At 41.7% G+C, this 22,095-nt stretch overlaps 2 protein-coding genes across 2 annotated transcripts in view; one reads left to right on the forward strand and one right to left on the reverse strand.

Moving 5' to 3' along the window:
• The window catches only part of lrch3 (leucine-rich repeats and calponin homology (CH) domain containing 3), a 29,024-nt gene extending 13,032 nt beyond the window's left edge, over window positions 1–15,992 (forward strand). The window contains exons 6-20 of the mRNA XM_084065121.1: window positions 66–175; window positions 683–776; window positions 890–1,019; window positions 1,810–1,952; window positions 2,479–2,540; window positions 3,549–3,594; window positions 4,074–4,175; window positions 5,034–5,081; window positions 5,199–5,252; window positions 6,890–6,923; window positions 7,394–7,507; window positions 7,757–7,839; window positions 7,922–8,059; window positions 8,169–8,246; window positions 10,951–15,992. Coding sequence (XP_083921247.1) covers window positions 66–175; window positions 683–776; window positions 890–1,019; window positions 1,810–1,952; window positions 2,479–2,540; window positions 3,549–3,594; window positions 4,074–4,175; window positions 5,034–5,081; window positions 5,199–5,252; window positions 6,890–6,923; window positions 7,394–7,507; window positions 7,757–7,839; window positions 7,922–8,059; window positions 8,169–8,246; window positions 10,951–11,094 — 1,380 coding nt within the window. The 3' untranslated portion in view covers window positions 11,095–15,992. The remainder of the gene's footprint in view (window positions 1–65; window positions 176–682; window positions 777–889; window positions 1,020–1,809; window positions 1,953–2,478; window positions 2,541–3,548; window positions 3,595–4,073; window positions 4,176–5,033; window positions 5,082–5,198; window positions 5,253–6,889; window positions 6,924–7,393; window positions 7,508–7,756; window positions 7,840–7,921; window positions 8,060–8,168; window positions 8,247–10,950) is intronic.
• A 360-nt stretch (window positions 15,993–16,352) lies between these two features.
• drc9 (dynein regulatory complex subunit 9) lies at window positions 16,353–20,486 on the reverse strand. The gene is made up of 8 exons (XM_084065104.1): window positions 20,380–20,486; window positions 19,807–19,935; window positions 19,125–19,206; window positions 18,642–18,803; window positions 18,427–18,501; window positions 18,214–18,345; window positions 17,025–17,126; window positions 16,353–16,663 (listed from the first exon to the last, which is right to left on the reverse strand). The coding sequence occupies exons 3-8, from the start codon at window positions 19,134–19,136 to the stop codon at window positions 16,556–16,558; spliced, it is 591 nt and encodes a 196-aa protein (XP_083921230.1). The 5' UTR covers window positions 19,137–19,206; window positions 19,807–19,935; window positions 20,380–20,486; the 3' UTR covers window positions 16,353–16,555.
• Window positions 20,487–22,095: the final 1,609 nt, after the last annotated feature.

Genomic DNA, 22,095 nt, shown 5'->3' on the forward strand with positions numbered 1-22,095 from the left:
ACACACTTATGTTTATTGATCATGTCTGTATTAAAGGGAAGGTCTGCTGTTTATTGTTTTGACAGATATGTATAAAAGGGAAGGTCCATATATTTAAGTATTTGAACATGGAGGCCAGTAAAACGACGCCTGATCTCCCAGAATACGACAGACGACCTCTGAACTTCAGTTCCTGGTGAGAACAAGGTTTCCCTCTCTGTCTCTCTCTCCGTCCCTGCCTGCCTGCCTGTCTGTCTCTCTCTGCCTGTGAATGCCTCTGTTCTCTCTCTCTCTCTGTTCAGTATCAATAGCCATGACACTTCTCTGGGAGTGACTCTTTAGTTGTGGCAGCAGTACAGAAATGCCACATAATACCAACTCAGATGAATGGGAAAAGGGAGATGATGGGGTGATCAAAAAACAAAGACATGTCACAGTCATGGTGTAACATTACAAAAACATATAACAAATGTCAAATGGCTAAATGAACGCCTTCGCATAACTCTACACATAAAACCCATTACTCTAACGCCACAACACATTCCCATGCTCTAATAACAATGAATTAATAAACACAATAACACAAGAATGGAGCTTCCTGTGTCCCGGGGCATGCCGAGAATGTAATTCCCACTTCTAGCCACCCTGGAACCATACAGTATTAACCCTGTACTGTCTCTCTCTCTCCCTCTTTCTTTGTCAGTACTGAGGACATGTACCTCGGTCGTCCATATGGAGCGTTGGACTCTGGTTTTAACAGTGTAGACAGCGGACACAAGAGATGGTCTGGGAATGAGGTGAGACGCACACACACACACACACACACACACACACACACACACACACATGGCCCATTCTTCTCCTGCCATCATTCAGTATTAATTCCCTACTACATCCTGTGTGTGTTCAGCCGACAGAGGAGTGTAGTGAGCTTCCTGTGCGGGTGTCAGAGCTGAGCAGAGAGCAGAGACAACACCAACAACAATACCAACACCAACGCAGAGAACCAGGAGGTCCGTCCCTGCAGGCCAACGGAACATGTGAGACAATATGATAAACTTTGTCTGTCCACCAAGACGTTTGTTCCTGTCCTTAGTGGACATACATCTGTATGATGAATGAATGAGTTTTGGAAAATAATAAAACTCTAAACCATATTCTCGGTGGTGGTGGGTGGACAGATATTTCACCCCTACGACACCGCCTGGAATAAAGAATCATCTAAATTATTCCTGATAAGTTGTTTCATTATCGTTGCTGTAGGGCAGAACTCTCCATATTCTTACCTTTTTGTGTTTTTTCATGAATTAAATTAGCTACTTTTGCTATTTTTTTTTATTTTGAATCCTGAAAAGTAACGTAATGTATCTGTGTGTCAGTCTTCAGTGGACACAGATCTGTACGAAATGAATGACTGACTGTCTCCAGTGTATCTGTGTAAAGAGCAAGTTTTCAGAAACTCCAAGTAGCCTATAAGGATGCCATGAGAATTTACTCAAAAGGCCTAGATGGTGCAGTGTGAGACTAGTGAAATGTTTGTGGCTGCAAGAGTTCATACTTTTAAAGCTGTTCCTCGGAACTTAATGTGTCACTTGGATGAGTCTGTGAATAGTATCATTGTCAGTATAAGTAACCCTGTGAAGAGCTGCACTAGATACTCCTCTTGGCTTAAAAGCCTGTATTTATAACTGTCCCAAATGGCCTGTCTAACATGTTCGTTTGGACTGTTTTTATTTGATTCCTTGTTGTATGTAATTGTATTTGTATGTATGTTTCTCTATGGACCATGAGTCTGCAATTAAGACATTCATTCATTCATTCTGTGCCCAGTGGACCCAGACCTGGAGCAGATAGACTTCATAGACAGCTGTCCTGGAGACGACGAGGACGACGATGGACGCAGGGGAGGAAGAGCCAGCGTCAGCCTCAGCTCTCAGTTCATGGCGTACATAGAGAGACGTATTACTAGAGAGGTACACGCACACGCCTACGCCAAATTCCAATACCAAAATCTCTGCTCACTCGCTCACTCTGCACTCTGTCCTTCAGCTTGACCTCGGAAATTGTTCGTGTCCCAAATGGTAATGTGCTTTTGGAGGAGCCGAGACCGGAGAGAGAGTGAGCTCCCCAAGCCGCTTGGAGCAAGAAACAGCGAATGTACAACAAGTGTTAACTTCAGAGAGTTTTGTTTTGTTATTGGACGGACCGGACCGTCTCCTCTGGCTATGGCATGGAAACTACGTTGTCTGGGAGATCCGGTCTAAAGGCCACGAGTGGATTGAGCGAGTGTGGAAGTTTAGAGTATTGTAATGTATCTATAGAGACTCAGTAGTATTACTAGAGAGGTACAGTAAACGGACACATGTATTACATGTTTTAAGTAGGGCCCTAGTCTTGTTTGAATTGTTCTGATGTGTGTGTGTGTGTGTGTGTGTGTGTGTGTGTGTGTGTGTGTGTGTGTGTGTGTGTGTGTGTGTGTGTGTTTGTGTCTATCCCCAGGGTTCTCCGGTTAAAACCAACTCCAGAGACTCCAGAGCAGAGGATGCAAGGAGACACAACAGGTATGTGCGTGCGCGCGCGCACACACACACACACACACACACACACACACACACACACACACACACTCATCTGGATCTGCACTAGAAGCGCATACTACAATTGAATGCACATGTTTATTAACACACAGAGGAGAAACGTAACACATTGATGACTTACTGTACTGTATACAGAAAGATATTTATTTTGTTAATACTCAAGGATATCAAATTTTGTACCTTCTTAAAGACAAATACAACCTATTGAAGAATTCGGTACCTCGTTAAAGACAAATACAGCCCATTGAAGAATTCAGTGCCTCTTTAACACTCTGACCGCCGGGCCCGTAGCCTACGGGCCGATAAATCCAACCGTAAAGCGCCGATCCCGTAGCCTACGGGCTGTGGTGCTTTTTCCTTTTTTTCGAAAAGAAAAACCTTTTTTCAATTTTCGACACGGACCATTTCATTGTAACACCACCGGAAACAGAATTAATCGGGATCCGGTTTTGCCAATCTCGTCGGCCCTCGTTCTAATGACGAAACTGAAACCCCATTTTCTCCTTGTAGTTTTTTCTCCTCGGTGATCACTGTTTAACATAAACCGTTCTAACTACAACATGGATGCCCCGTTTGACACGTGGTCTTCACTGCTCGAACCAGGCAGATGTCCGCGATGTATACAAACAGTGCACAGCTCAATCTTACGGATTTTAACAAGGTCTATGGCGACGTGAAAAAAACAAAAAACAACAATAAAACGTTGGCACTGGTGAGTACATTATGAGATTAACCTCTGGCGGTCAATGTGTTAAAGACAAATGCAGCCTATTGAAGAATTCAGTACCTCGTTTGAGACACATTCATTCATACAAATAAAAAACAAAACAAATATTAAAGTAACATGATCCAAATATGATCTTAAATCTAATCATCCATGTTTACATTGTATGACATGAGTGTAGTAGCCTACCATTTAACATCCTCTTAACATATTAACTTACTGTCTGTCTGTCCGTCTATCTGTCTCAGGAGTGTGGTTGATGGTGTAACAGCGCCCTCTATCTCTCATAATCAGGTACCCCACTCTGTCTGTCTGCTACTAATTAGGGATGCAACTATTTCTTATCATTCTATTGATTGCTTTTCCGATTCATTGAACAATTGAAAAGCATGTTTTTTTGTTTTATATCAACGTATCAACCCAAATAATTTTTCATTTATTCATTGACTTAATCGATTAGTCTGATTAATCACTGAAGTCCTATTTTTTACTTCATTGTACAACGGTGTCATGGGAAAATAGATGGTCTACAAGTGCTCGGGCTTGTAGATCGGCTATTTCTACTATTTTAGAATATGTTTGTTGCCTATCATGACTAGGGGGGAAAAATATTAATGATAATTACTTTTCCTCCTAAAATCGAATATTTGATTAAAATCGATTGTATACATTTTTGTTATCGATTAGTTCAATTAACTGTTGCACCACTACTAGTAATGTCCATGAAACACACATACATGACTCGCATACCTGTCCGTCTGTCCGCCCGTCAGAGAGGAGGCGTGGAGCGTGTTCGGCGGGAGGCCCAACTTGCCGCTCTGAGGTACGAAGAGGAGAGACATAAAGCACGACCTCTACAGAGAGACTCCTTGAAGGTAAACATACTGCAGTACACACTGTAGATGGAAAAAAATCCATATTGTACTTATGTTGCCAAATAATTTATGTTTGCTTTTTATTTTTCTCATTACCCATTTCTATTGTATTTTTGTTGTTAAATGAGTGAGATTAACTTTATAAACCCCACAGGGTTTTCTAATCTCTTGCACAACCTAATATTTTGCTGTTGTTACAAATTTGTTTTTAACACATTGAGTGCCATAAACAGTCCGGACCGTTTTTTGAGAATCCATGCGACATGTGCCATAAACGGTCCGGACCGTTTTTGGCCCATTTCTTTTTTTAGACGTGGGGCCCACGTGGGGCGCCCTAACGAAACTTTGGGATCATCCAAGGAGTTTCTGAGAAGGAGAGGCCGGATGTGGATCCATGTCAAAAATCCTTCCGGTCGGCCGCTCCAATGTTAACTCCTTGACTAAAAGCTTAATATCTCCATTTCTTTTTAACGTGGTGGAATTGTTTTCGATCGGCTATCACTCTGCAATGGAGGATCGCGTTAGAAATATTATTGTTCCAGGCGTTAGTCGGGACCCTCCGCCGTCTGTTTACATGCACTTCCGCGTCGGGGCTTCTACAGCACGAAACATATCAACGTAAGTGGATGGAAGATTATGCAGGCACTGAACGTACCCTATTTTAATAAACCTTTGGCACACAATGTGTTAAATGTGCAAATAAACAATAAAATAAATTTGCCTTTTATTTCAATGTTAAAATCTTGCCAAATGAATGTAATCATTGTCCTGTACTGTGTTTTTTTTTCTTTCTGTGTGTGTGTGTGTGTGTGTGTGTGTGTGTGTGTGTGTGTGTGTGTGTGTGTGTGTGTGTTTCAGCATAAAGCAGCTCAGAGCCCCAGTAAATCCAGTCCTACAGACAGCGAGGTGAGTGATGTATCTCTGTTATTGTTGTTGCTGTCATGTATTCTTGTAAAACTGTGTGTTTTTATGGAAGTCATGTTGGGTTGTGTGTTTTATCTGTATGTGTGTGTGTTCGTTCAGAGTGTGTATCCCTCCAGACGCTCCACCCACACAGATGACTCTGCTCTCTTTATGGTAAGAGCTTGGCCACACCCCCGAGAATGTGATGAACACACCACAAAAAGCTACATTACTATTACTTTTCACTGCCCTGAAAACTGAAACCTAGTGTAGACCCCTGGGGGACTCCAGTCAGTGAAGTGTATAGGATTTAAGTGGTTAAGCCCTATTTTACACCCCGGCTATTTGAAAATATATGATCTACAATCAATCAACACAATGGAGATGTGTCAACAAACATCACCCCTCTTTCTATTCCTTGTTTATGCTCCATTTAATATTTTCTTTTAAAGATAAAATCTTCTCTTAATCTGTTCTGGTCTTTACTTGTTGCTTTTCTTTTTCTATACCCCCCCCCCCCCCCCCCCCCTTCTCTCTCTCAGTCTGTAGGAGGGTGTAATTCTCCTCCTGCAGACAGCAGCCCCCCCTCCTGTCTGCTGGTACTGGTACTGCACCTTGCATGCTTTAAGTGTCTCTCTCTCTGTTTGAGTCAATGTCTGTCTGTCTCTCTGCCTGCCTGTCTCTCTCTGCCTGCCTGTCTCTCTCTGTCTGAAGCCCAGTCCACACCAATGCAACGCGATGTAACCAAACCGTTGCAGAGAAAAGATGCAGCGGTCTCCCGTTGCAGGTCGGCGCATGCCGGCTTATTGCGTCGCAACTCGCAAGTGATGTGATTCAATTTGTCCAGCCAATCTCAAACAAAAAGTTTGAACGCATCTTCTGATAACAAACACGTTGCTTACCCTGACAGCTGTCATTGTAACGTCACATGTCCCTCTCTCTCTCACACAAACACATGCATCGCTTTTTTACCGCACACACTAGACAAAAGGCAAGGGAGAGAGAAAAATGGAGCAAGCGAATGGGATAAAGGAAAGAAAAGTGCATAGCTATTTCATATTTTTCAAGAGTATACAATATATATACAATATAATATAATTGGTTGATTTGCTATGGAAACGGTAAACGATCTCTGCTCCTCGCCTTGATGTGTCTGTCACTCTGTCTCTGTCCAGTTTAGGGACTGCCCTGTCTGCAAACCCCAGTTTTAGTTACATGTGTTTGCAAGTTGCAAGTCATTGCGTTGCGAATCTTTGGTCGGGACTTGGCTTAAGTGTCTGTCTGTCTGTCTTAGTCTCTGTCTGTCTCTGTCTGCCTGACTGTCTGTGTCTCTGAGCATCTGTCTGCCTGTCTCTGTTTGAGTAATTGTCTACCTGTCTCTGTCTGAGTATCTGTCTGTCTGCCTGTCTATCTATGGGCGTTCAGTTGTATCTGGGGAATACAACAAACTCCAACAAACTCAGTTTGCCGTGTTCGATGGGAAGTGACTCCTCCAGGCATGGCAGAGACATGTAGTTCACTCCCAGCCTGTTCAGCTGGGAGTGGAACTGGGAGGAATAGCGTGTTCCTCCACACACGCTATGGCCTCCCGGTGAATTCCCTCACTGTCAGGTGAAAAGAAGCAGCTAATGACTGGTTTATCAGAGGAGACATGTAGTGTGTCTACTCCCTCCCCAGACCCAACCATTATCGGACACTATACACATGGTGGGGAATTGGCATATTGACTCAATTCTTGGGAGAAAATGTGTTTGTGTCTAAAACAAGATGTGTGTCTCCCTCATTAACTGTTGTGTAACGTGTGTCTACAGGGTGAAGACCGAACAACAGCCTTGTCTCCTACAGGTAAGATTACACCTTCTGACCAACACCATGTCCTGTTGTCACTTCTTGTTTCATTCTATATCACAAGAAGTTCTAATCAAGGTTCAAGGTGGTCGTTATTGTTACATTACATCACATTACAGTCATTTAGCAGACACTTTTACAATAAGTGCATTCAACATACGTAGGCAAGAAAACTACTAATCACCAGAAGTCTTAAGTGCATTCTCTTCTAAAACAAGCAACTAAGAGTATACCTAGCGCTAAGGTAAAGTGCAATATATCAGCTACCTACTTTCTTAAACCGATGAGACAAATAGGAAAGTCTAATCAACAATGTCAACAAATACTTTGAAACACCAAATGTCTTGTTTACAGGTACATAAGAGTAAAACATTATTTTAGTTTGGTTCCTCTGATATTGTAGCAGCATAGTAGTAATATAGGTTCATCTCTCATTAAAACCCTCAATGCCTCTTCTCTCCTTCTAGCCAACCAATCCACATCTTACCCTGCCTCTGGGGGTGTGGCCTCTTGCCGGGGAGCCAATCAGAGACCGGATAGCTATCTGTATCGCCTCACTCAGAAAGAGGACCAAAGGAGAGGTAAGAGGAGTTTTATATCCTACCAGGACCTCTAGTACTACTGGTTTTATATCCTACCAGGACCTCTAGTACTACTGGTTTTATATTCTACCAGGACCTCTAGTAGTACTGGTTTTATATTCTACCAAGACCTCTAGTACTGCTGGTTTTCTTTCCTGCCAGGACCTCTAGTACTGCTGGTTTTCCATCCTACCAGGACACGTTGAAGTATGTATAAATTACTCATAACTTGCTCTTGGTCTCTTCCAGTAGAGAGCCACCCAGAGGAAACCAGACCTCCTCCCCCTGTTCTGGGTGGGGAAGAGGCGGAGCTTGTGGAGGAACTCCGCAAGGTCTGTTACCTCATTAATATTCCTAAATTAATTAATGATTAATGAAATCAACATATATGTTAACCTCTTTGTCTGTCTGTAGAACATTGAGGCACGTCTCAAAGTGTCGTTACCTAGCGACCTGGGAGCGGCTTTGACGGACGGGGTGGTGTTGTGTCATCTGGCCAATCACGTGAGACCGCGCTCTGTTCCTAGCATCCACGTTCCCTCTCCCGCTGTGGTGAGTGTAGATGCAAATGTAGAAGCCATGGGGACATGTCTGTCTCAGTAGATATTTTGTCATTAATTTTAGAATGATACCAAATGTGAAACACACCTGTCGTCCGCAGCCCAAACTGACGATGGCCAAATGTCGACGGAACGTTGAGAACTTCCTGGAAGCCTGTCGAAGGATTGGAGTACCTCAGGTAAGACAAACGGAGAGACAGAGGCAGACAGACAGATGGACACATTCAGAGAGACGGAGAGGATTAGATCCTACCAGAGCCTTCTCAGCTGTCCTACTGCCTGTCTCTCCCACACTGTCTCCTTCTCAGCTGTCCTACTGTCTGTCTCTCCCACACTGTCTCCCTCTCAGCTGTCCTACTGTCTCTCCTACACTGTCTCCTTCTCAACTGTCCTACTGAGATTGTATTTCTCTCCCTCCCAAGTTGCGAGGGACCAATCAGAGCCCAGTATGCACATATGGGGCGGGTTTATCACCAGAGGCATTTTTTGTATTTGTCCCTCGGAAATATAGGTTCGACACAGAGATTCCAGGCTAATATCTACGCAGTGATATTAGTCTGGCCATGCCAGGCTAAATGCTTGTCTCTCCTACTGTCTGTCTCTTCTACATGGTCTCTCTCTCAGCTGTCCTACTGTCTCTCTCCTACATGGTCTCTCTCAGCTGCCCCGCTTTCTGTCTCTCCTACAGTGCTGTCCTTCTGTCTGTCTCTCTTACACAGTCTCCCTCTCAGCTGTCCTACTGTCTTTCTCTCTGGATAAGAGACAGATATTAAATGTCTCTTCTAGAGGTAATAAATATTTCACTTCAACTAACATGTCTCTCTCTTCCTCTCCGTTTTCCCCCCTGACTGTTTGTCTGTTGTATCTTTCATCTTCTTTTTATTTAATTGAACCTGTTTTGTTGAATCTATTTATTCATTTTTCCTGTCACACACACACACACACACACACACACACACACACACACACACACACACACAACCAGGAGAATCTCTGTTCAGTTGATGAGATTGTAGAGGCGAAAGGGGGCGGGGTTTATAGGACGATCTGTATTTTACTCTCCTTGGCCCCGCCCTGCATTGGCACCTCCCCTCCCACCCAATTGGCTGGCTTTGCCTTGTTCTACCTGTCAATCATGTCAGTGTTGTGCGTGATCTACTGCCACCTTGCGCCGCCAACAGAGTGAACTGAACATATAACCACGTGTCCGACCGTCAAAACCGCTTTTCCCCCCAAACCCAAATAGGCTCTATGCACAGCAGCCATATTGGAAAGAAATTGGGCCTCTTCCTTACTTCCTTCACGGGTGTTATCAATGATACTAATTAAGGTTTTGTTCCATTCTGGTCAAACAGAGTCAGGGTGCTGATATTGTGCATGTTGGCTCACTGGAAACACTCTGCTACACCAGTGGGTCTCAAAGTGGGGTCCAGTGGCCCCTTATGGGTGTGTAACTCTTGAGAGTGTACAAATGGATTTGGTTCCATTTGTACACACTCGGGTGGTCCTTGAAATTAAAAAGTTTGAGAACCACTGTCCTATACTAAATGGAACAGAGCCTCCATTAGTATCATTGGTACTAAGACCTGTGAAGAAAGTAAGGAAGAGGCCCAATTTCTTTCCAATATGGCTGCTGTGCATAGAGCCTTATTAGTTAAGCACAAGTACCGCACAAGTATAAGCACCAGTCTAAAGCCATGTCAATCCAGCATGAAAGGCAATCAGTAGGTGTTAGACAAAAATGTCCTCCTTCTGTTTCCCTTTGCCTTAAAGTGCGACTTCATGTTGTGTAACCATGAACCTGCTAATCAGTGATCAGTAATCGACAGCTGCCTGCTACAGCTGGACGCTCCAGACACCAGCTGTCATCCATTTGGAAGTAGAGTAGAGAGCCAAGTAGCAACAAACTATTATGTATTGGAAATAAAATGAGATTAAGTAAGTAGGCTTGGGAACCAACGGTTAACGAGCCATGTGGCCCATAGGTCAGGAGCCTAGCCCCTTTGTCTGTTGCGTAAGGCGGCTTGATGCTACAAGTACCGGACTCTTCTCCCAGTGTTTTGCCCCGGTGGGCGTGGTTTTGAGGTTAGGTTTAGGCATTAAGGATAGGGTTAGGCATAGTGTTTGCGAGGTTACGGTTAGGGCTAAGGTTAGGTTTAGGCATAGTTTTTGTGAGGTTAGGGGTAAGTTTAGGCATAAATAACCACGCCCATCAATTTTATAGTCTTTGGTATATGACTATAATTCTAGTAAAATTTCCATTTGCACGCAATATTTCAAAATCTAATGAGAATCGTAACAATTTGAGTAACGCCATAACCTTTCCTCGAGGACCACCCTCATGTCAACCTTGCACCCAAGACGTATCTCATAAACTAACGGGCAGACTGCAAGGTGAACCCTACTGACTTTGGAGACCCCATGACCTTTCCTCTAGCGCCACCCTTAGGCCAAAATGTACACTTGTTATTTAACAAAAAGCCATTAACATCGTTGCGATATGGCGCATTGCGAGCTTGTAGTCAGGCTATTTTCATGCAACACTATCATACACCAAAGTATAAAATAGGACACACACACACACACACACACACACACACACACACACACACACACGGTACTGTTCATAATCAGTCCTTTTCCTTTCAGTTCTTTTAATTCTCTTGATTTCATCTTTATTTGATGCTGTTCATTAGTAGTTTTTTTTCCGTTGCCATCATGGTGATTATCATAGTTTTTTTTATCCACCCATTGACATGACCCTCCTTTCTGTTCACCCCCCCCCCCGGTCCCATCTGTCTGTCTGTCTGTCTGTCTGTCTGTCTGTCTGTCTGTCTGTCTGTCTGTCTGTCTGTCTGTCTGTCTGTCTGTCTGTCTGTGTAGACTCAGTTGTGTCTTCCTGTGTGTATTCTGGAGGAGCGAGGGCTCCCCCAGGTGGCGGGAACAGTGCGCGCTCTGCTGGAGCTGGCCCCGCCCAAACACACCACCACCAGCGTCTCCGCGGCAACAACCCCCCTCGCCATGTAGACCCTGCCCACACTACAGGACGTTGCCATGACAACAACAACGCCCATCAACCAACCGACTGACATCCCAGAAAGACAAACTGACACAAAACCTTGTCTCCGCGAGTCCTCCATTGCATCGACAAGAAGTGATCAAACGGTTTCCAACAGTTTTTTTTTAATGTTTTTTTTCTTATGAAAGAACATTTTATTATGACAGACAGACAGACAGACAGTAACTTCCTCTTTCTCTCTGTCCACTGGGATTTTATTTTATTTTGTACAGAAGCGTATTGCTGGCACGAAAAGAAGAAATTATCACTATCACATTATAATGTGAAACGTTTTATTGTTATGACAAGATGTTTTTCATGTCTGGATATAGACCAGGTGCGCGTCCCCTGTTGGGCTGTCACGATTACAATTTAAATTGTTGATTAATTGTCATACAAATAATTGCGATTAAAGAAAAATTACGTTTCTGTTTGGCCTTTTAGGCTTCGTAATAAAAAATGACGCTGTTTTCCACTCTTGGGTGGTTCGTTTTTCAGATGTTTTTCATGATATAACATACAAACCTATGGTATAGCAAAATCGTTGCTGTCAGGCAGAAACCTCTGATCTCCATATGTTTTTTTTCATAAATCAACGCCCTACTTGTTCATACTACAGCGTCATTCAAAAGTAGAAGATCTATAAGCTCAGTAGTTTTGAGCTTGTATAATGTGAAACCTTTCACGCTATAACGTAATTTAGTAGTAACTTATGACAAAACATTTCATGTTATAACTTGGTAACTTATTTTTATGTGATGGAACTTCTATTGTTTTTAATGTTTCATGTTATAACATGATAACTTGCAGTATATTGTTTTAATGTGATATAACTTTTATTGTTTTAATGTGATAACTTATATTGTTTTAATGTAATAAAAATTGTTATAACAATATAAACCTTATCACGTTATAACGTGAAACATTTCACATCTTAACGGCGTAACTTATGAAGTTATAACGAAATGTATAAAGTTATAACAAGGTAAATACAAGCATTTCTACCAGCCAAGTCATAATACAAAAACATCTTATAACGTGTAAAAAACATCTTGTTATAATCTATTATAACTTAACTTTTCATCTTCTAACATGATACTGATCTCATTTTGTTATGATGTTCTTCGGTTCCAGCAATACGCTTCGGTATTTTTGCACCATATTAATATGATATAGTTTATTATTATTATTTTTATTATCAGGTGATTGTGTGTGGGGTCATGGAGTCACACCAGCTGGCTGACTGCTACATAATCATACTCATCAATCCAGTTTGTGAGAAAAAGGAGTCTTATGTTTCCATCATCGGTAAATAGTTGTTTAAATGTCATTCAGTTGAGGAGATAAAGCTTGTGTATTTCCTTTTGGACGTTATGAGACATGGAATACTACAGTGCTACTACAGTACACAGTAAAGCACCATTCATTCTTTGTCGCACGACACCGCCCTGCAACGGAGCATAAATTAGGCTTAATACTACAGTAAAGTGGTTCTCAAACTGTGGGTCAGATTCGGGACACCGAATGATTTTGACGGGTCCCCAGATGGTTTGCGTAATGTGCACCCAACAGTATAAGTGTATGCAGGGTATCTGGCACATTGATTACTTTTGACTATTACTGCGTCAAAAGTAATCAACAAACTGCAGCATACTATTAAAAAAAAAGTCAGAGGCAAATATTAAGAATAGAGGCAAATATTCTACATGCTCACAACCCAATTGGCTATATTCACAATATTTATCCATGGAAGAGTCAAACAAACTTTAATGACTTAAATGCTTGTCAGGGTGGGGGGTACCCAGTTTTAATATAATTATTTTGTGGGATCCTAGCTTGAAAAGTTTGAGAACCACTGCTACTTGACCCACATTATTGATACTGTTATTGTCCTGCTCTGTCATTTCCAGCCAGATAAAACGGTCCATGCAACTTAATATAAACTACTGTGACTTTCTGTCTGAAGGTACAAAACTTTAAAGCTTAAAACTAAATAAGTGCTGGTATCAACTTATAATGTTAAAGCAGTTTGTTTTATAAATATTGTTGCCCAAAACATATTTGGGCAGCAATATGCAATATATATAAAAGATTTGAAGCTAGTAAACAAACACTGTCAGAGAACGGTTCCAGACATTATCTATAGGTGTTGTGAAGACATGTCTGTCTTCATGTTTCAATACCATTCTAGCTCTGCCTTAATCTTGTATAGCCAGGCTATCTTTGCTTACCAATCGTCTGGATCCATCAAAGTTGATTGTATAGGCTTGAACGGCCAGTGAAGGCGACTGATGACAAAGCTACGCCCATTGTTTGTGTTTTTTTAGGACACCTTTACCGCCTTTACCACACCGACTGTATGTTTCCACCCAGATTAGGAAGTACTTGAGGAGTTGCGGGCCGGTAACTCTTGAGAGTGAGGCTAAATACCATTTCAAGTACAACCCCAACTCTTCAGTGGATCAAAGTTCAGATAATGGAAATGACAGAGATCAGGTCACATTATATGTGCAGTATGAATACTATGCAGTAGGCTGTATGGATACTGTGTTGTATACCAAGTAGTATGCAGTGAATACTTAACGGTCTGCATTTCTACAGCACCTTTTTTCAAAGCGCTTTACGATGTGCATTACATTCACCCATTCACATACACCTACTCTTCTGAATGCTATATAGTATGCCGTATGGATACTATGTAGTATGCCGTATGGATACTACGGAACTACCTGTATGGTAGTCTTGCGTAGCCAGACAACTATTCCACAATCTCCGAATGCTATAAGAGTCTGGAACTACACCTCCCAAAAGCAGAGAGCGGAAGCTTTCATCTGTTCGTCATTTCCGTTCACGAAAATATATTTTAAAATATCTTTACATTTTATTTTAGAATTTCCATTTCTGATAAGCAGCAAGCTATATATGCTTAGATTATTTTGATTTATATTAGAACAAATTTGCACAATTGTACAGACAAAGCAGAAGCAGGGAGGAGGAGTCACATCCACTATCCTCTGATCATGTTAAGAGCTTCTGTTGCTCTAGACTGTATGCCGGAAGCATTTGAAAATTGTGGGAGGCAACAGTCTGGCTCCCGAGACTACCAGTATGGATACTATGTAGTATGCAGTATAGATACTGTGTCAATGCAGTATGGATAAACACAGTATGGATACTACGTTGTATCCATACTGCATACGATGCAGTATCCATACTGCATACTACGTAGTATCCATAGCACATACGACATAGTATCCATACTGCACACTACGTAGTATACATACTGCATACTACATGGTATGCAGTATGGATACTACATCATAGTATTCACTCCATTATGAGTGCTGTATCAGTCAGACTACACAGTCGCCACAGTGCCACATCCTAGTTTTTTTGTCTGTTTGTTTGTTTCAACTTGTGTAAATGTTAACTGTAAATATATAAATATATATATGACGCTGTTATTTCCTGTTTGTTGCCATGACGACAAGGCAAGGTCCCATGGTGACGCAGACAGACGCTGTCCCTATTCGCTGGTCAAAGGACGAGAAGATAACTTTTTTTTTTTATACGATTTCACGATAAAACATGAACATAATTTGTGGCTGGTTTAAGGGTTGATGATGGTGGATCAAACCTTGGTTTGGTGTCCAGCGACGTTCCCCCCCACATGTTCTAATGACGACCCCCAGCAATGGTGGGGTTAACCCCCCTTGTGGCCTAACGGGCGTGGCTAAGCTGACCATGGGATGCTTTGAATGACATGATTCTCCTCCAATCCCTGGGTTGGAGTAGACGGTCCTTACACACCGGGAATGTGACGAATAATAAACTATCCGAAAAACTATTTTACATCAAACTGTTAATTTGGTGATGCCTCAACACAGGTTGATGCTTTATATTTACGGCGAAAAATCTACCTTGTTTAAAAGAATTAAGTTGCTTTATCGCTGCGTTAATATTGGCGTTCTGTGTGGATGCTCATGACACAAACAGCAGTTTGTTAATTTAATTAGTAAAATTAATGCAAATTAATAGCACTAAATAAACAGTCCCGGTTTGTAAGGACCCTAAATCTTTTTTTCTTTAATAAGTAAGCAAAAAGAAGCCATGTATTTTCCAGATGTCTGATATTTGTATCATTGAAGTTACTGTTTGGAGTTTGAAACACAGAGGTTTGTATATGTTTTTTATTTTATTTTATTTTTTATTGGTGTTCTAAAGACATTTAGCTCCATGTGACCAGAGGTTCATAACCACTTGAACCCTAGCCCCCCCCTCCCTTCGGGGTGAAAATAGCCAATCGACAGGCTCACAACACATCGCAACACTCTGCTATTTTAGAATAGAGCAGTGGAACCAAAATTTGCACACACACAGAGTTACTGACCTGTAAGGGTCCATTTGGAACTCCGTCAAGCTGAGAGGGGGGAGCCTAGTGTAGACCCCTGAGGGACTCCATTTTTTAAGGTCACACCTGTGGTACACTGACTGAATTCCACATGGTTCATTGCTGGTCCCAGTGCGCCCCCTAGTGGTTACTGCCGGGCTTCCTCTTTGTCAAGGAGAAGTCATTGACTTGACATCATTCTTTTTTTTTGACAATTGGTTTTTATGTCATAAAGGCAAGACAAAACATTCCATAAGTTTACAGAGACTCATTTACTAGACTGACTGACAGAACTATCCCGCTCCAGACCTGCCTGCTTACAGCAACACAATACCCTTTTTACATTTTTAAACTTTGTATTTTCATTTTTACACTATTTCTTGCTGAGAATTTTGTCCCTGAAAAACATGAATAAAAACATTGAACATGTCTGGATTGAATATTTGGTGCATTAAATAAAAGTTCTAATTTGAGTCACTGATTTCATTGTTGAATATTATAATATTATAGTTCCATACTTTATATTGTGTGTGTGTGTGTGTGAGTGTGTGTGTGTGTGTGTGTATTACACTCAGGTTTTTCAAAAGCGTTTGAAGTTTTATTGTCTAGATTTTATCTGTGGTCAGTCTAAATAGAGAAACCATTTAGAAGGATTAAAGACAGGATTTACCTACAGGAGTAGATCAACATAGGAGTTAAAACCTTTGGATTGATTGATTGATTGAATGATTTTATTTGGTGATAAAATAAAGCACAATAGCACGAAAGCACAACACAAACATACACAAAGATATTACAGATGGAGGATAAAAACAGAAGAAAGCCCTAAGGCTTATTTCCATTGTGGTCCTCTAACTTGTTTAGGAGATGGTTTCATGTTAATACTCTTTCTGTGTCATGTTCTCCAGATCAAACAAAAGAATAGAATCAGATCCTAGATCAGCATCATTACAACAGTAAGGAAAGTCACAGTTGATGAAGAAGAGCAAACAAAGAAGACTTTTTCCATCTGATCTTCATCCAGGTGACAGAGAGATGTTTCATTTCTTCTTCTTCTTTTCTTTTCTCTTGCTCTCTTTGGCTTTCTTCCCTTTTTTAAAAGGACCCAGACCTCGTCTGACCAGAGTTCCTCTCCACCACGCCTGGACCTGAGACAACATGGACACATACAGGAAGTATTAGTCTGTCTGTCTGTCCTAAGAGACAAACAACACTGTCTGTCTGTCTGTCTGTCTGTCTGTCTGTCCTAAGAAACAAACAACACTGTCTGTCTGTCTTAAGAGACAACACTGTCTGTCTGTCTATCTGTCTGTCCTGTCTGACAAACACAGAGAAAAACTCCACAGCCGATGGGAAGACTGGCTGTGGATCAGATAAGGAATACTGGAGATTTCCTGCTGTTTCCTTCCTTCAAAATCTATTTGCCATTTTTTTACACATGTAATATATTTTGAAACGTGACATATTTATTTTCTTTCAGGTTATTATGGGATGTAGCTGAGTGGTTACCTTAGTAGCAGCGCTCCTCTCCATGTTGTCTTTCTCCAGCTCTCTGCGGAGGTTTTCCTTCAACACCCTGTCGTCCAACACCACCTCCTCACACTCTCTGTACTGACAGGTCAAAGGTCAAATCATAATCATTAGTATCATAATCATTATTATTATTATGAATCCTCCAACAACACCTCCTCACACTCTCTTTACTGACAGGTCAAAGGTCAAATCATAATCATTAGTATTATAATTATGAATCCTCCAACACCACCTCCTCACACTCTCTGTACTGACTGGTCAAAGGTCAAATCATAATCATTAGTATTATAATTATGAATCCTCCAACACCACCTCCTCACACTCTCTTTACTGACAGGTCAAAGGTCAAATCATAATCATTAGTATTATTATTATGAATCCTCCAACACCCTCTCCTCACACTCTCTGTACTGACAGGTCAAATCATCATTGCTGTCGGGCAGAAACCTATTATCTCCATAATTTTAACTTTTTGTGATTTTTTTTAATTAACGCCCAACTTGATCATACTACAGCATCACACAAAAGCATCAAAAGTATCAGATCTACAAGCTCGAAAAGCGGCGCGAAGGGACACGTTTTGAGCTTGTAGATCTGCTACTTTTGCTGTTTTTTGAATTTGAATCCTGAAAAGTAACAGTTTTGGACATATATGGATATATACAGACCCGTACCCGCGTGTCGGTTCGGAGCAGACCGTAACCAAGCGGTTGACTAACACACATGTTATTGAATAGAAAGCAACACTTATTTGACACACTGACTGTATTATTATGAACAGATTGACTCACTGACATGTTAATGCCACAGTTGCCTGAACTTAACTCATAGAACTCTTTCACACTATTATTTGTAATGTTATTTTCTTCAGAAGGCATTATCATTCATTCATAGCATCATATGCTAGTTATGGGATTCTCTTGCAGTTTTCTAGGCAACATATTGTCGTTTAAAGAGGGTACCCAAAAGGTTTGAGAACCAGTGGTATACAATTTACAATTTAGCAGACGCTCTTAATCCAGAGCAATTTACAGTGTGTGTGTGTGTGTGTGTGTGTGTGTGTGTGTGTGTGTGTGTGTGTGTGTGTGTGTGTGTGCGTGCGTGCGTGCGTGCGTGCGTGCGTGCGTGCGTGCGTGCGTGCGTGCGTGTGTGCGTGTGTTCTTACCTTGCAAGACAGTAGTTGTAGTATAGTGACGTTGCTGTTCTTGTTATGTTTCAAGGTGCTCACTTCCTGTTGTTTGCGTTCAGTGTCCTGGTTATATTTCTCCATCCACCACTCATCCTGCTCTGATAATGTCTGCAGAAATAACAACACAATATGAATATAATAACAATATGATATCAACATTATTATGACATTAATATAATAAATACTTACTATCAGGTGGTCCTTCAGAAAGCTCTTCATCTGCTGATGAACTCTTCTCTCCTCCTCCAACCTGTCACTTAACAGCTAGACAGACAGACAGACAGACAGACAGACAGACAGACAGACACGATTAAACTAAAGCAATGCAAACCAGATTAAAACCAGTGTACGCCAGACTAAACAAAGTCTTGGTGGAGATAACCAGTGCAGAGCTGCAGACACACCTGTATGTGTTGTTGTAGTGTGCTCTCGTTGTGGTTGTTGTGTTTGTGCGTCTGGTAGACCAGCTGTTTACAGCTGCTCTTCACGTACTTCTTCTCCAGCGACGTTTTCACCTTCAGCTCTTGCATCTGGTCTTTTAAATGTGCTGTCAGCTCATCACGACTCTGCAACAACATCCCAAAATATACTCACAGCCTCATGGACACTCAGGACACATGAAATACTACCAGGAAATGAAACACAGGCATGGTCTAAAGCCAAGTGGACATTTATGCCAAGATATCATGACATTCCTTCAAGGCATTCCTGGTATATTGTGTTTACAATGTTGGGATGGACGGACAGTCCGTCTGTCCGAAAACATAATGCCTCCGGGCACAGCTGTCCGCCAGCTGAGGCAGATAAAGGTTTTCTTTGCTACCTATCCCAATGGAAACGTGTTTTTGGCGTCTGGATATGTTTTTATGTGAGTAGCAGAGGGATACCTGTAGCTCCATGTTCTTCTGTGTGTGAAGGTCTGTCAGGTGTTTCTGTAGAGATCTGATTCTTCTACAACTGACCTCCTCTCTAAACCACAACATTTGGGGGAAAAAATTAAACAAACGGTGGCAAATGGTGGATTCATATAGCGCCTTTATCCAAAGCACTTACAATATACATTACATTCACACACTGAAGGTGGAGGTCCGGAGGAAACCATGCAAGGCTCCAGCCTGCACATCGGGGCAGGAGCAGTTAGGGGTTCAGTGTCTTGCTCAAGGACACTTTGACACTAACCCACAGCGAGCCATGGATAGAACCAGAAACCTTCTGATTCCCAAGCGGCCACTCTACCTCCTGAGCCTACTCTACACTCTCCACAAAACCAACACAATCAGGTCCTCTATTTAACAGCACTACCAGTACTGTCCATACCCTATTTTTGTATACCATGTTGATGAATTGAATACATAGGACCACAATGGAAACAAGTCCCCAGGACTTTTTTGTATTATCCTTTTAGCCTTAATGTCTTACTGTACCACGTGCTGTTTACATTTCTGACTAATAAAGTATTCAATCAATCAATCAATAATTCAATCAATCCAGCACCAGTACAAAATCATACTAGTGGAGTACAGTGCCAATACAGTATAGAACCAGTATAATACCAGTACAGTGTTTCACCTGTTGATGATGTCACAGAGGTGGGACTTCCTGTCGTTCTCCTCCTCCACAGACTCCAACAGACTAACACACGTCTGATTGGCTCTCAGCTCCGCCAGCAACCTGTCAATCACCTCAGACACAAACCGCCTGCCGAGAAAAGGAGAAAGTGAACTACTTTTGGCTTTGTGTTGTTTAGAGCAGTGGTTCTCAAAGTTTGGTCCAAGGACCCCCAGGGGTAATGTGGGGTCAATCGGCCGATGCGTTCATGACTTTTTGGCAAGATTTGTGCTGGAGTGTCTTCCTTTGGCCCACTGCAACGGTGCATGAAAAGTGTGCTGCGGCACTGATTGATCCAGCGGTTTCCCGCAAAATGAGGAACAGTTTAACCCTATTTTATACTTTGGCTATTAAAGAGTATTTTTGAAATATTTTACTCAAATGTTCCCTGGCACAAAATCCTTTTCTGCAAGGCCTGCAACCAAATAATTATACATTTTGGAGTTCTTGATATGAAAATGTTTGAGAACCACTGCATTGAACTACTACACAGTTACAGTAAGTGTCTGTCTGTCTGTTTGTCTGTCTGTCTACCTGTCTGTCTGTATTTTCTTCAGCAGTTCAGGATCCTTAGTTCTGTTCAGGTGGCGGCTTTCGTCTGGCCCCGCCCCCTGGCTCCGATGGGCGTGTCTCTGCTGCCCCAGTATCCCACTGCTGTCTGCCAGCACCTAACACGCACGCACGCGCGCGCACGCACGCACGCACGCACGCACGCACGCACGCACGCACGCACGCACGCACGCACACACACACACACACACACACACACACACATTGGCACAGGCATGGTATAGTAGTTGCAGCACGCGTACATCAGTGGTTCTCAAAGTGGGGTCCTTGGGGGGGTTCCAGGGGGGTCCCCAGCTTAAACGGGTCCATTTGGTTCCATTTGTGCACTCTCAGAGTATGGGGTTCCATGAAGTGCATGCCAAACTGGGGATCCTTGAAATTAAAACGTTTGAGAACTCCTGGAGCACATAATAATACTAATAATACTAATAATACTAATAATACTAATATTCGGCCGCAGACCCCCATTTGAAAAGATTTTGCTCTGGGGACCCCCATAAGAGAAGATCTTTGTTAAACATGTAAAATATTATTCATAAATAAATAAAAAAGAAAATCTAAATTTGCTTAAATAGCCGAAGCATTAGAAAGCTTTTCTGTACCTTGTCATGTTTTTTAATGCTGAATACTGCTGCGGAAAAATCCAATAAACAAAGTTTAAAAAAAATAAAAAAATAGCCGAAGCATAAAATAGGGTTAAAGTAGTTAAGCAGATTTTTGATGCATCAACTATTTGAGAAGCACTGATGTAAGGGTTGGAGAGAGTGCAGTTAGTTACCACAGAGCGCTCTCTGCTGGGAGCAGACAGGATGTTCCCCAACACGTCCAGCTGATCTGCAGTGTCTTCTAGGACAGTACACACACTGAGCACCTCCACTACACACAACATCCTGACACACGCACACACACACACACACACACACACGCACGCACGCACGCACGCACGCACGCACGCACGCACGCACGCACGCACGCACGCACACACGCACGCACGCACACACACACAGAAAGACAGTTGCGTAAAGTAACTAAGTACATTTACTCAAGTACTGTACTTATGTACAACTTTTTTTTTTTTTTTTTTTTTTTTTTACTTTACTGGTGTATTTCCCATTTTCAATCATTTTACTCCACTACAATTATTTGAAAACTTTAGTTACTAGTTACTTTGCAGATATAAATTATTATATTATAAAACACACATTAACCACTTCAGCCCTATTTTATTATATTATTGAAAATAGCCGAAGCTCACAACGTGTCACATCACGACCTGCACACACACACAAAGACAGAATGATGTATGTCTTCTGTCTTGTTGTCTACATTCCCCATTACTGTTTAAAGATACAGCACAAGATGTTTATCACAACTGTCATTCTACTTAAATTTGACTTCTCTTAATATCAATATTATTTTCTTATTTATTTTTATTTCCACATGTCACACCAACATTGTGCTGCTTCTTGTATCATATGTGAGTGAGTGACAAATAAACCCCTCTTGATTTTTGATAATCTGAATTAAATGTAGGCCTACTACATTTCATATACATCTCAACAAACAGCTATTTCAAAATTGTAAATTCAACTCAATTGCTCCTCTCTGTTAATTATGTCGTTAAAGAAAGAAATTAAGAAAGAAAGAGAACATATATTGTATATTATTGTTTGTCATTAA

The sequence above is a fragment of the Gymnoscopelus microlampas genome (genome assembly GCF_963454915.1).
Source record: "Gymnoscopelus microlampas genome assembly, chromosome: 8".
Classification (NCBI taxonomy): Eukaryota; Metazoa; Chordata; class Actinopteri; order Myctophiformes; family Myctophidae; genus Gymnoscopelus; species Gymnoscopelus microlampas.

Bases quoted from the DNA above. Each gene is read 5' to 3' on its own strand.
- drc9 (XM_084065104.1), bottom strand. The intron at 18,346-18,426 runs GTAAGTATTTAT...TTATTTCTGCAG, and splicing joins TTCTGAAGGACCACCTGATA to ACATTATCAGAGCAGGATGA. The intron at 17,127-18,213 runs GTAAGAACACAC...TTGACCTGTCAG, and splicing joins TACAACTACTGTCTTGCAAG to TACAGAGAGTGTGAGGAGGT.